The 15,302-nt window shown below is 38.5% G+C and overlaps 1 protein-coding gene across 1 annotated transcript; it reads right to left on the bottom strand.

The window, feature by feature from the left end:
- Positions 1–1,065: 1,065 nt before the first annotated feature.
- LOC120358570 lies at positions 1,066–5,479 on the bottom strand. Its single transcript, XM_039453163.1, has 2 exons — positions 1,550–5,479; positions 1,066–1,314 (listed from the first exon to the last, which is right to left on the bottom strand). The coding sequence occupies exons 1-2, from the start codon at positions 5,477–5,479 to the stop codon at positions 1,066–1,068; spliced, it is 4,179 nt and encodes a 1,392-aa protein (XP_039309097.1).
- Between the last annotated feature and the right edge of the window lie 9,823 nt (positions 5,480–15,302).

Below are 15,302 nucleotides of genomic sequence, written 5' to 3'. Positions count from 1 at the left end.
TTTAAATATAATTATCAAAAATGTTTTGATCCACAGATAATCATGAAATGCTTAAAATTATTGCGACAAATTTAAATGCAAAGGTACCAATCTTGCAAATAAATAAACACATAGGTAAAAATAAAAGTTTCTATTATATATGTATAATAATCAGAAACCAACGTGTCATTAATACTTGTAATTTTTTACAGTCGATAAAGAACCTAAATATATTGTAATTTCTGATGAAGCAACGACTGAAATAATACTAGATCAAAATGTCAATTTACATAATGAATCTACATCTGACGTGTTACTGCATGAAAATATTTTACCTATGAATATAAGTGGACTTTCTAACTTAAATGTTGATATAGAAAACGATTTATAAGTTACAATATTACCATTTCCAGAATTGAATGATATAGACGTATTCTTAAATACTGATTTTTGTTGTCAAAATGTTGAAGAAAATGTCGTGTTTAGTAATAATTTGTTAGAGATATCGGATAAAAATTGCATTAATAGTGATAATGGTACTGAAGACGTTACTGTTAGTGGTAACAAAGGTAGTAATGTAGATAAAAATAACTGTGACGACGTAGAATCGGATGATAATAACAACATAGAATCAAATATCCATAAAAAATCAGAGGAATTGCACAAATCACATTCCTGTGTATATAATTCTATTTATGGTGACGATAGTAGTGATGATGTAGATAAGGATCCTAACTATAATGCAGATTCAGATAGTTCTGATGAAGAAAACAATACTCTTATACAACCATCTGCACCTCAATCTAATAATACTACACAGAACAGCTTAGAAACTTCTTTAAATGTTATTGGATGTTAGGAGTGCGCACTTAATCGTCGCGTAATTGAAGGATTTTGGACTGTGAGAATCGGAGCAATGAAATACACAAACCGTTAAAGTTCACAAATTACTTTAATGCCACTTAGACACTACAGGCACAGTTTTAAAGGAAGTACTCTGAGATACTTGGTACACCGACAGACACGGTCGTGTGAGTTTAAAAATGAGATTAGAGATTTAATTAACCTGCAGTCATGGCCGTACGATTAGGAGTCTTGCGAATCTCTATCTGACAGGCAAAAACGCCTGCTTCCGCTCGAGCGCTCCCGGACGCCCAGAGGGGGCTTGCGCAGGACACCGTCGTAAGGTGGTGCCCTCGCGTGATAAAGGATCGATATCGATCGCTCGCATGTAGCGGGTGACACGCTTTCGCGTATTACGCTGTTCCTAAACATGCCGCTCGCCTCGTACTGATAGTGCGAAACGATGATGTACCCGGGAGACCAAGCATCACGCTAAATAGAACTTAGTGTAGTAATATTAGTTGATAAAGCTAAACAATAATACAAATTAATAACGACGCAATGAACTGTGAATATAAAGATTAGTTACAACGCATGAGATAAACAAATTGAGATGCTATCGCCGCCCGCCATGGGAGCTCTACTGCGGCAACCCCGCATCAATTTCGATAGGAAGCTTGCATAGCCGGTTAACGGCACGCCTTCTTGTATTCGAAAGCGTCCTTACATCCACTACCCTATCGAGACCTTGAGGGTCAGGATAGATTTTTACTACTCTCCCAAGCTCCCATTTCGTCGGCGGTAGCAACGGGTTTTGAACTAATACTAGATCATCGACTTTCAAACTAGTCGATTTCTGACGCCACTTATAGCGCTGCTGTAACGTGTGGAGATAATCTCGCGACCATATCCGCCAAAACTGCTCGTGCATCCGCTGTACACGCTGCCAACGATTGAGTCGCGTTTCCCTCAAATCCAATACGGACTCCTCAGGCGTCGCAATCAGCGAGGTACCTATTAAGAAATGGGCAGGAGTCAAAGGTGAGAGATCGGAGGGATCATCGGACAAGGGAGCTATAGGTCTAGAATTTAGACATGACTCCACTTGAGTTAGTAATGTAGTGAACTCCTCATTTGAAAGCGTGTGAGCACCAATTACACGCCGTAAATGGTGCTTAACGGACTTTACGCCCGCTTCCCACATTCCTCCAAAATGTGGGGCGGAGGGCGGTATAAATCTCCAAGTGATGCCGTCGGAGGCTAAATACGCGACGAGATCAGGATCACGCGACAGAGCTCTGAACGCATTGCGCAATTCCTTTTCGGCACCCTGAAAATTGGTCCCATTATCACTGAATAATGAGACCGGAAGACCCCTACGAGAGGTGAATCTTCTAAATGCGGCCAAAAACCCATCGCTGGTATAATCATTGGCCAGTTCCAAGTGTATGGCCCTAGTGGCCAAACAAACGAACACAACCACATAAGCCTTGTGTGTCCGCTGGCCACGTCCTACTATCGGAAGGACATGAAAAGGACCGGCATAGTCTACGCCGGTATGTTGAAACGGACGAGAAGGGTTTATTCGAACGTCCGGCAGATCACCCATTTGCTGCAATATCGGAATAGCTCTGTGGCGGACACAAACAACACACCTGTGAATGTGATGTTTTACAAGGTTTCTAGCATTTAGAATCCAGTACTGTTGGCGTAAAACTCCTAACGTCAACTGTGTCCCACCGTGAAGCGTTCGATCGTGTGCCTGCGCAACAATCAGCTCCGATATGCGATGCCTCGGTAGTATGATGGGATGTCTCTCATCGTAAGAGAGGGACGCCCGGCAGAGACGTCCCCCGACACGAAGGTTATCCTTCGTGTCCAAAAACGGGTTTAGATTTTTCAAGGGACTAGATTTAGACGGGCCCTCACCACGTTTTATTGCCTGGATCTCATTCGAAAAGTTAATCTTTTGTACGTACGCAATCCAAAAACTACGAGCCTGTCTGATAGCGTCACTCAACACATATAACGTACCTAATTGATCACTATCCGCCCTTCTAAGGCGCTGTCGAACCTTATGAACGAACAATAGGCAATAGGCCGTGATCCGCAACAACTTAGGCCAACTGGAAACTTGCTCGGAAAGATCCCACCCTGCCGCGCCCCGCTGAGCTAAATAAACTGGAACGCTACGTCGTTCCATGTTTCCGTCCGATCGAAGGGAGGAGGGCTGTTCCGACCACACAGTCGAGGGTGACTGCAGCCATTGAGGCCCACTCCACCACAACGAGTGCGACTTCAACTCCTGAACGCTGATGCCGCGCGACGCACAGTCTGCGGGATTTTCTTTAGACCCGACAAATAGCCACTGAGCTTGCGGTAAGCTTGTCTGGATTTCTGATACCCTATTGGATATGAAAGTCTTCCAGGTATTGGGGTGCTGCTTAATCCAAGCAAGTGTGATCATGGAATCTGACCAGCAGTATACTGGTACTGAACTTAACCTTAAAGTACTAACAATATTTTTAAGAAAACGAGCTAGTAAGGTAGCTGCACACAGCTCTAACCTGGGAACGCTAATTGTTTTAATAGGAGCGACCTTAGATTTACAGGCTAAGAGTGTTACTCCAAAGCTGCTTCGAGTGTGAATAATGCGAATGTATACAACGGCCGCATAGGCCCGTGTTGAAGCATCCGCAAATCCATGCAACTCGATACCCAGATCGGAGTTGCTTTGATTCGTCCACCTTGGGATTGAAATCTCTTTGAGATCTGTCAGACTGTGAGAATACTCAGTCCATCGTTCCTCTAGATCACTCGAGAGCGGGCTATCCCAATCAACCTTACGCAGCCATAGTTCCTGCATGAAAATTTTAGCGGTGATTACCACAGGGGCAATCCAACCCAGTGGATCAAAGAATCGCGAAATGGCGGATAGCACGCTACGTTTCGAGATCACCGGAAACTCCGGAATTTGTATCCTGAAATGGAATCGATCAAGTATAGGACTCCACGAAATTCCTAAAACCTTGAAGGAGGAGTCCTCGTCAAATTCGACACTATTGTCCTCCAGTCGATCCGACACTGGTATCTCCGACAACAATTCGTCATAGTTTGACGTCCATTTACGAAGGTGAAAACCTCCTTTCAATAACAAGGCATTCAACTGCTGACGTGTGGATTGTATGGCGGACACACTGTCTGCCCCAAACAACACGTCATCTACATAGATGGAATTATTGAGTATAGACACAGCCAGCGGGAATGCAGATCCCTCGTCCTCGCATAATTGTCGCAGGACGCGCATGGATAAATAAGGCGCCGAGGCGGTACCGTACGTGACGGTGATTAAACGGTAATGATGGATCGGCTGGCCTGAACTAGGACGCCACAATATCCTCTGAAAGTCAGTATCTAACGGATGAATCATAATTTGTCTAAACATCTTTGCGACGTCAGCGACGAAAACGAAGCGATGAGTTCGCCAGCGCATAATGATAGAGCAAAGATCTGACTGCAGCTTAGGTCCAGTAAGCAACAGATCATTTAATGAATGCCCGTTGTCCATGGGACTCGAGGCGTTGAATACAACCCGTACAGGGGAAGTACTGCTACTCGCCTTCACCACTGGATGGTGAGGCAGATATAACGAATTATTATTAATGACCTCGTTCGGGTTTACACGGGTCATGTGACCCATTTGCTCATACTCAGAAAGAAAGCCACGATAGCTGGCAGACAATGCACTATCGCGAGCTAGACGTCGCTCTAACCTATCAAAGGCACCAGAAGCGACGTGAAAGGAGCGACCGACCTTATTCAAGTAATCGGTCCGAAAAGGTAAGCGAACCTCATAGCGTCCGCTTGGCAAACGAGAATGTGTAGATGCGAAGTGCCTTTCGCACTCGACTTCCTCTTCAGTGAGGGGATTAGAAACCGAGACTTCCTCTATCTCCCAAAACTGCCTCATCAGCGCATCCGTTCCAGGAGAAATAGAGCAGCGTAACGAGGACACCGACTGAGGGTTTCCTTCAGAAGTGTCGTTGCACGGGCCGAAGACAACCCAGCCAAAGATAGTAGGTTTCGCCATGAGATCAGAGCTCGGTCCTCGGCGGGATCCATCCATTGTTACGGCCTCATAATAGTCAAGTCCTATCAGTAAATCGATAGGGTCATCACTGAATGGATCAGAATCGGCAAATTTTAAATTCTGCAAATGAGGATGCGCAAGTAAATCAACAGGACTTCTTGGAGCATAAGAAGTAAGTACAGGGAGGATAAACGCGATCACTGTAACTGTAGTACTCGACTGTATACCCGCACTTAAATGGAGCTTAACTGCATGAGTAACGACCCCAGCCTGTAGATCACCCATGCCAGTGACAGTGTAATATACTTTAATACGCTTTGCTTTTAAGTCTTGAACAGCCCTTTCAGTGATAAATGTAGCCTCAGCGCCCGTATCAATCATGCCTCGAAGGTTTATACAACGAGCTCCATCAGTACGTACAAAGATTCGTGCAGTTGCGAGTAGTACAGTACCCTTGACCAGGAGGGAACGTGAAGGAGTTGTTACCCTTGCTGAAAGACTTGATTTAGAGGGGGCGTCATTTACTGTGTTTACACTGGATGTGCTCGCTATAGCAGGAGCACCCATTGTCGTTTGTCCCCCGCTGATATCGTCGTCATGCAGTAGCGTATGATGTTTGCGTTGGCAACGTGCACAGCGGCCCCGCGATTTACAGTCGCGCGGATAATGGCCTTTGGTCAAACAATTATAGCAGCAACGGTGCTGCCCGCAACATTCTTTCTCTGCTCCGTGGATAAGGATTTAAACTGAGCGCATTGAAACAAAAGGTGCGAGCCCGCACAGTATAAACATTTAACATTAGAGATGGCAGCCGTCAACGACTTGGTGGCTGCTGAGCGATTTGTTTTACTATTATTTGAACTGCGAGTATCTCCCGCTGCATTCAGAGCCAGCATTCTGCCAACAAGAAATGTGCTCAGTTCGTTAAAGGAAGCTGGCTCTCGTTTATTGCCCAAGCTGATTTCCCACTCAGTGCGGGTATTCACATCAAGTTTCCTGGACAGGATGGCAACCACGAAATCATCGACGCAATTTCTCTCGAGACTACGTAACGCAAGGACCGCATCATTAATACTATCATGCACGCGTTTCAATTCGGAGACGGAATCAGCCTTCATCGGTGTAGCTTCTAGGATAGTATTCAGATAAGAAGAAACAATCGCGCGGGTATTTTCGTACCGTTCTTTCACGGCTCCCCATGCTAGCTCATAATTCGCGTCGGTAACGGAAATATTTTTAATAACAATGCGAGCCTCGCCAGTCAGACTCGACTTTAAATAATGCAGACGCTGCACGTTTGTGAGGCCTTCATTTTTTATCACAATCGACTCAAAAATATCCCGAAAATTGACCCACTCCGTATACTGACCGGAAAACTTAGGAAGCTCTATTCGCGGCAACGGGATTGAGCTTGGCGGACCCGAGCTTAAATCTAAAGTACTACTTGCGGTTACATGAGCGGTAGGTCTCGTCAACCTCTCTAATACTTCGCTCAGATAGTCAGACGCTTCGTAGTAGTCCTCTGTCGCCTTCCGAAATTGCTCCTCACTGAAATACGGCCATTCATCTCGCTCCGCTGGCTTGACTGCCGCCTTGAGGTCCGCATGTAGCTTTTGGCACTGAGTCCACTGCTTCTCCAAAATGGACATCCGGTTCCGCGTGACGGATGTAGTAAAATTGCCTTGCCCCAACTTCTTGAAGTTGTCGACCGTCCTCGCAATCTGATAGAGAACGTCTTCTTGTTCTGCTAATAGCCGCTCCATAATGCTTGCGCAAATACGAGCAAGACAATATGTCTGACACGGGGACCCGTGTCGATCCACTCGGCCCTGGTACTCCTGGAGTAAACGCTGTAGCACGCCTGCCGAACTCGCTGATCACGTGCGCGCCACGCGGCGTTTTCCGACGCGCGGCACTGCTCACGCTCCGAAATTTGAAAGTCACGTGATAAGCAGAGCGCTTGATCGAGCTTGCATAAAGCGTTGATTGCCAATATGCACAAAGTCAGGTGCAACGCACCGACCCAAAGTCTGCGTGCGGTGCACTGTCTACACGCGTAGACGATAGAAATCGTTAATCGCGTGTGTAGCACGCAGCGCGATTCACGCGCCGTTCTAGGGAGTCACGTGATTCACAGAGCATTAGATCACGCCTGTGTACTGCTTTGTCGCTTGTACGCACGGGATATGATACACTGCACCTCTAGCACGCGTAAATTATCAAAGGTCAATGCACAAGAGTCATATGCACAGAGCACGCGTGAGCCGAACGGCTGCCGATCACGTTGCCGAATCTCGGCGATCACGTGATCACCAACTTTTCTATGCCGCATTGAAACGGGCCGATAATTCACAAGTGTGATCGGATTGCGGTCCACAGTCTATCCGATTCTCAACAAATCCGGCTCGAAGGACCAATTTCTTTTGTTAGGAGTGCGCACTTAATCGTCGCGTAATTGAAGGATTTTGGACTGTGAGAATCGGAGCAATGAAATACACAAACCGTTAAAGTTCACAAATTGCTTTAATGCCACTTAGACACTACAGGCACAGTTTTAAAGGAAGTACTCTGAGATACTTGGTACACCGACAGACACGGTCGTGTGAGTTTAAAAATGAGATTAGAGATTTAATTAACCGGCAGTCATGGCCGTACGATTAGGAGTCTTGCGAATCTCTATCTGAGAGGCAAAAACGCCTGCTTCCGCTCGAGCGCTCCCGGACGCCCAGAGGGGGCTTGCGCAGGACACCGTCGTAAGGTGGTGCCCTCGCGTGATAAAGGATCGATATCGATCGCTCGCATGTAGCGGGTGACACGCTTTCGCGTATTACGCTGTTCCCAAACACTGGAAGTGAAATCTGTGATGATACTAATTTACATGTTAACACTTCAAAACCTAAAGGTAGCGGAAAACAAAACTTTTGTTATTATTGCAAAAAAATGCAATCAAAGATAAGTAGACACCTCGAAAAAGTTCATAAAAATGAAGACGAAGTGAAGAAGTTTACTACATTACCTAAAGGTATAGAAAATTTTTCTCATATTATTAAAAACGTATTTATAATATTTTGTTTTCTCAAATATAAATTTGTTATTAATCAATATATTTCACTTTACATAGAAAGTACATAGAAAGAATTTTCTAGGACCATATCCTAAACTTACTTTTATTAGTAAAATAAATAATTGATTAAATTATCGAATCGATAATGTAAACTAATTAACTAAATATGTTAAAAATATCAAATAATTTAGCTAACTTTCTATTATAAATTACTTTTATCAATAAAAGTGTTTACAATATAAAATTTACATATTAATTTCAAAATCATAAACTACATTTACTTTTCTCTATTAGTGAGGTTTAATAATACCTTTAATTATAAGACAGACCAAGATATTATTAAACCTGATTAATGGTAACGTGTAAACGTAGTTATAGTAGTAGTAAGACAACATGGACATAAAAGTATTTTACTATATTTTTTTATAAATTTAGTAAAATTTTAGTAAAATCTATCCAAACTAATTTGTTATATAAAATTAACTAAATTATTTTGCATTATAAGTTTATTAAATTTTCCAAAATGTATAAAATAATTTAGCTAATTTTACATTACTGTTTAATTTGGACTAAAATGCATTTTATTTTTACTTTGAAAACTATTGTATTTTCATTTATGTATATTTTATTTTTTATCTTAGGTGATAAAGAGAGACAAAAGATTATTGGGCTTATTAGACGAAGAGGTAATTATTTATTCAATACAGATCCTGCGTATAATAAAGGAGAGCTGATAGTTTGTAGAAGACCGACCGAATCTAAAAAGAAAACTGCACGCGATTTTATATGTTGTGCGAGTTGTAAAGGTTTCTTCACTAAAAATAACATACGTCATCATTTTAAAGAATGTTCGCAAAAGACTGTTGGCAGATCTATCCAAGTACTTGGAAGAAAAGTTCAAGGTCGAATTCACGAACGTGCAAATTCTATTTTAAGGAATGTTGTATTTCCAGTATTAAGAGAAGATGATCTCGTCCGATTAATTAGATATGATGAACTACTAATTGTTTATGGCAATAAAATGTGTGTAAAATACAAACATCAGCATCAACAAAATATGATAAGATCACGTATGAGATTATTAGCCCGTTTTTTACAAGTCCTTCGAAAAATTAAGAAGGATGTGACAGATTTCTTTAGTCTTTATCATCCATCGATATACGATAATTGCATTGTCGCTCTAAATGAAGTGGCAGGTATTGATGACCATTTAAAGATTTATAAGGCTCCTTCTAACGCAGCAAGGATTGGCACTCTTCTAAAGCAAATAGGAAATTTAGCTGTCTCCGAATGCATAAAACAAAACGAATGGGAAAAAAAACAAGCATAGAGAATTTTTTAAAATTATTACAAGAAGATTTTAGTGTATCTGTTAATAAAACGGTGGAAGAGTCTATGTTTCGAGCTAAACGATATAAATTGCAAGAATTACCTCCATTAGAAGATATTAAATTGTTGCACGACTTTCTACAAACTAATAGGCGTTTAGCATTTCAACACCTTAAAGATGTGTTCTCGTGTAATGTTTGGCAAACGCTAGGAGAATTTACTTTGATGTCAATTTAAGTATTTAATAGGCGTAGAGCTGAAGAAATTGAACGTATATCCATCGATGATTATAAGCATCAAGAAAGTATAAACAAACATATCCAGATTTATATGGATCCTTATCGACTGAAGCTCGAAAGGTACGTTTTAAGCTATGTTTTTATATGTAACATATTGCATAAAAAATTATAAAATTTTGAAAATTATAATTAGTGAAAATAATAAGAAAAATATGTTGTAATTAATATAGCGATTAAAATTCGTGTACTGCAGATTAACTTAAACCAGAGATGTTTCAATTTCTGTATAATAAACTTTTTATAATTTTATATTTTGTGAAACTTGTAGCTACTAGACAAAACCGGCGCGCGCTACAAGACCTATATCAATTATATTTTCATATAAATTACAAATTGAATATTACATTATTAACCCCTCAATACAAATAGTTAAAATACGCGATTTCCGCGAACGGCTGTCATTTATGAAGTAAACGCTGAATGAAAACTAATCAGCACATTGGAAAAGTGACAACCATAAATTTCGAGATTTCAAATATCGATGCAATGCACTTTTTCAGATATAGAGAGAATTTTCAGCTTTTCGTAAAAGTGTAAAAGACATTGTTATTTGTGGAAAATAATTTTCGCGTTTGATTGTACACATGTGAAATTATTGGGTACAATTCGGTATCGGAGATCGGTGCAATGTGCACTCTGACTTCTCGTTATGTTATCGGTTCAATGAGATCATGTCTTATTGAACTTAGCGTCTAACCGACCGATCAGCTGGATTAACCACGATTTGTGAGTATGTCGCGGGTTGACAGAAGCACCCCAGAAAGTGCGTCTCCTTTAAGTGACTTGCTGCCAGCGATTAAGTGACTTGCTGCCAGCGATTATGGCTTGTAAAATACAAGTGTCGTGCAAATCGTGATTAAGAAAGCTTAGTTGACGTTAGACGTGCGTTAAATGTGATTCGGGAAGCAGAACACATCGCAACGAGCTCACTATTGATTCCGTATCCAGCGCGTTTGAAATTCTAAATCGTTATTTTGCGAATCGGGTAATAAGCAATGTCTGTTACACTTGCCACAAAGAAAATGCTTGTAACAATATAAAATGCTTTTTTAATACTGAAATCTTTTTTATTTTTTATATATAATTCTTATTTTTATTATATAGACAAAACAGGTGTACGTTACAAAGCTTCTAATGTTACATAATTTTATATAAATTACAAATTGAATATTATATTATTAACCCCTCAATTCACATAGTCAAAATACGCGATTTCCACGATGACAGCCATTCACGAAGTAATCGCTGAATGAGAATCAATCAGCACATCGGAAGAGCAGCAAAAATAAACTTCGAGATTTTGAGTATCGATGTAATGCACTTTTTTAAATAGGATACAACACTGTTTTATAAAAAAGTATAAGTTAAATGTATTTTTCATTTATTAAGAATTACATTCTTCTGTTGAAAGAAAATTTAATATAACATTTTTTAAATAATTTTTTACAAAATTTTTTACTTTGATTACGGATATCTATTTAGATGTTTTTTAATCGTAATATAGTAAAGAGATTTTTGTGAAGGATAGTATAGAAAGCAATTCACATTGTATTAAAAAAAATGAAAAAGTGCAAGGATTAAAATGTTTAAAAATGATTTATTTTAAAAATGTTATGGAAAGAAACGAGACAATTTTGACTCATCTAAATTTCTTCTGTCATATTAAACAATGTTAATAAGTACGATACTAATAAATAGTCAATCGTATTGTTTAAGTCTATAGGAACATAAAAATAATTATACTAAAAATCATCAAAACGCAACATCAAACTTTCATTAATTTTTCATATGAGTGATTTGTCATAGAATTTGACTTCTTTTACTTTTTCATTCATTTATTGATTTATTTGACTTTAGGTATTTATTAATATTATTTATTATAATAGCTGAGGAAGCTTAATAAAGTCCAGACGGTTTTTTCAATATTACTATTGAAATATATTATTTTTAATTATGTATTTTAATTTTTGCTGTTTTTGTTTTACTTATTTTTATATGGATTTGCAAATACGATCTGCTTTTCTTCTTTTATTTTAAATTACACTTGACAAAGAACAAATTATTTCATGGAGGTTGTATACATTTTTGTGCTACTCATTACGATTACATTAACAAATTGATTTATCTTATGATGATTAATATTAACAATATAAAATTGAAATTACGACATAATATAATATAAAGATACAAATTAAACAAGAACGCCTTTTGCGGTCGTAGCAAGTTGTTAGTGCTTTTAAAATTTGCGTGTGTAATTTTATATACTTTTTTTTAAATTCACTTGACTGCGCGCCAAATTGTTTTTCCGGGCTTATGAATTTGAAAAGGTATATAAAATCACACAAGCAAATTTAAAAAGCACTAACATCTTGTTACAACCATAGAAGACGTTATTGTTCAATTTGTATGTATTACATTATCGGTTGAATGTGTCTCTAATAATATAAAGATATATTACCTTTACTATTTCTATTTGTTTTTATTTCTGCGAAATTCTCGCACCATGTAAATAATAAAATTAATTAGCCTAAACAGTTTTAAAAGTAACAAAATGAACGATTATTTATTTTTTAGGTAGCTGAGAAATATAAGAATTCTTATTAGATGTAAATTAGGAAGATCTGTTTTCGTACTTTTGGATTGTGAACTGAAAAATTGTATCGATTTACTTTTACAACATCGTAAAGCAGCAAATATTCCTGAAAGAAGCCCTTACATCTTTGCTCTATCGAATTATGACAAAAACCGATTTAAACATTTGAGAGCATGTAATTTATTATGTACACATTTTGTAGATTGTGGGCAAGCATGCCTGATAAATTACGAGGCACAAAGCTTCGAAAGCATATAGCAACAAAATGCATTACATTAAATTTATCAGAACCTGACGTAACAGAATTGGCCAATCATCTTGCACAAGGCAATGTTGAAGAAAATATGGATGAAGATGTGCAGTTTAATGAACAAAGCAGTTTTGAAATAAATGAAATGGAAATTTGCATTGACGGAGATAGCGATGATTGACAGCTCTTACATCTTTGCTCTACCGGGTTATGACAAAAGCTGATTTAAACATTTGAAACCATGTTATTTATTACGCACATATTCTGTAGATTGTGTTGTAAGCATGCCTGATAGATTACGAGGCACAAAGCTTCGAAAGCATATAGCAACAAGATGTATTACGTTGAAACTATCAGAACCTGACGTAACATGAAATAAATGAAACTCTCCAAATTGCATTGACGGAGATAGCGATGATTTACGAAAATTGCATTGACGGAGATAGCGATGATTTACGTATTGAGGAAAGTGAAGATAGCAAGGCAGTAAAAAAAAAACGTTGTAAGTACATATTAAACATATTTGTTTAAAAGTTTAATATAAAAAATTCTCTTTAATTAATCCATAATATTTTATAGCATCACTGTACGTTTCCACAAAGCGTATAAGATGGATTGAAGAAGAATGTAATGTAATAAACACTTCATTTAAATAAGAAATAAGTGAACGTTTGGCTTCAGGAAAACAAATGGTACAAGCTAAAATGAGAAACAAATGTTTAAACCACCACTCCGTTCCACAGATTAGAAGTTGGATTCATAATCAAATTTGTAAAAAGTCCAAGTCACGCAATAATAAATAAAATGTATGTTGTTGGTAATTGTAATATTAAATGTAATAATAAATGTAATAATAGATGACCGTCCAACCACAAAGGTCAATTCAAATATAATAATAAATGTAATAGTAAATAAAACGCAACACAGTACCAAAGAATACGTAATTAATTACTGAGTCATCCTTTATCTCTAATATAAGTTCAGAAAGAAGTTGCTGTTTCCAGTTTAATTTGAAAAAAAAGGTAATTTTATTTATTTAGCAATTTATTCGAAAATGAAATCTTTGTTTATTAATAGTTTAAATAATTATTTAAAAAAAAAATAACTTATTTTGATTTTGTTGTGTATTTTCTGTACAAAATATTTCATAAAATATTATCAAGTTATATTTCTTGCATGTTTTTTCTATATACATTATTTATCTATCTATATCTTTAAAAATGTTTTAAAATCAAACTGAATATTTCTAGAAATACTGATCGGTGTTTTTCAGGACCTATTTCCATATACTGAGATATATTCTATAATGCTGTATACATAACTACTACATATATATATACACATATAAGAAAATTGTTTCTAAAAACATTTAGACAAGTCTATTGTCTATCTATACGTCTATTGTTAAATTATAGCATATCTATAAATTATAGATAAAACTGTGCTATGGAAAGGTAGTTTTAAAGACTTTTTATATAGAGACATCGACGGGTAGAATTCGGGACTGTCCTGAAAACTGCCATTTCGTGGGCAGAATTTTCAGGACCGACCTGAAAACTGCCAAAAGTACTGAAAACTGCCATTAGATATGTAAAAATGTTCCGAAAACTGCCTTTCTGTATACATATATATATATATATATATATATATATATATATATATATATATAGGGTAGTCTAAAAAGTATCGGACCCCCCAATATTTCCGTTCCCTTGCATTTTACAAGAAAATGTTTCAGACAAAAGTTGTAGGGTTTAAAAAGATCTATTTAATGATCTTATCAGTTTGACCTTGGATGGCGTCGCCAAGGTCAGATCGAAATTACATTAACTTTTTTAAATGGAACACCTAACTTTTTATTGCATATTCTTGTAGCTTATCTCGAGACCTTTCCAAAACACTACAAGAAAGTTTATTTTCGTTGAGTACTTTCCGAGTTGTGAGGCTTGAAAGCTACAGTGTACTGTAGTGTGGGTCCAGCCAGTTAAGGCAAGAGTGGCGTGTGGGTCCGGCCAGTTAAGGCAAGTGTGGCGTGTGTCCGGCCAGTTAAGGCAAGTGTGGCGTGTGTCCGGCCAGTTAAGGCAAGTGTGGCGCGTGTCCGGCCAGTTAAGGCAAGAGTGGCGTGTGGGTCCGGCCAGTTAAGGCAAGAGTGGCGTGTGGTCCGGCCAGTTAAGGCAAGTGTGGCGTGTGTCCGGCCAGTTAAGGCAAGAGTGGCGTGTGGGTCCGGCCAGTTAAGGCAAGAGTGGCGTGTGGGTCCGGCCAGTTAAGGCGAATTTTATTCCAATTGGTCAGCTTGGGCAAAATATTCAATTGTACCAAACAATTCACAACAAATGTTCAAATTGTTGTCCTTCAACAGCCTGGCAATGTGCCAATCTGTTATAAACAGCTGAAAGCGCATTCCGGTACGTTTCCGGCGGTATTAGTTGTACCTCTTGAGTTATTCTCCCTCTTAAATCATCTAAATCTTGAGGTTTGGTGGCATAAACTTTACTTTTCAAGTAACCCCGCAAAAAAAAGTCAAGTGTGGTCAAATCTGGAGACCGAGGTGGCCACTCAATATGACCCCTTCGCCCTATCCACCTGTCCTGAAAGATCTCATTCAAATATTGACGGACAATGACACCATAATGAGGTGGAGCTCCATCCTGTTGGAAATAAATTTCATCCATATTTCCACCATTTATGTCTCGAATAGCTGGAACAATTTGTTCGCGAAGCACGACTGTGCAAACCTGTGCTGTCAAATTGCCTTCAGTGAAGAAAGGACCAACTGGTCTATCATTAAGAATACCAGCCCATACGTTAAGTTTTTGTGGATATTGGGTATGATTGTCTCTTTTCCAATGAGGATT

The sequence above is a fragment of the Solenopsis invicta genome, chromosome 8 (genome assembly GCF_016802725.1).
Source record: "Solenopsis invicta isolate M01_SB chromosome 8, UNIL_Sinv_3.0, whole genome shotgun sequence".
In the NCBI taxonomy this organism is placed as follows: Eukaryota; Metazoa; Arthropoda; class Insecta; order Hymenoptera; family Formicidae; genus Solenopsis; species Solenopsis invicta.
This window is presented reverse-complemented; position numbering and strand designations above follow the sequence as displayed.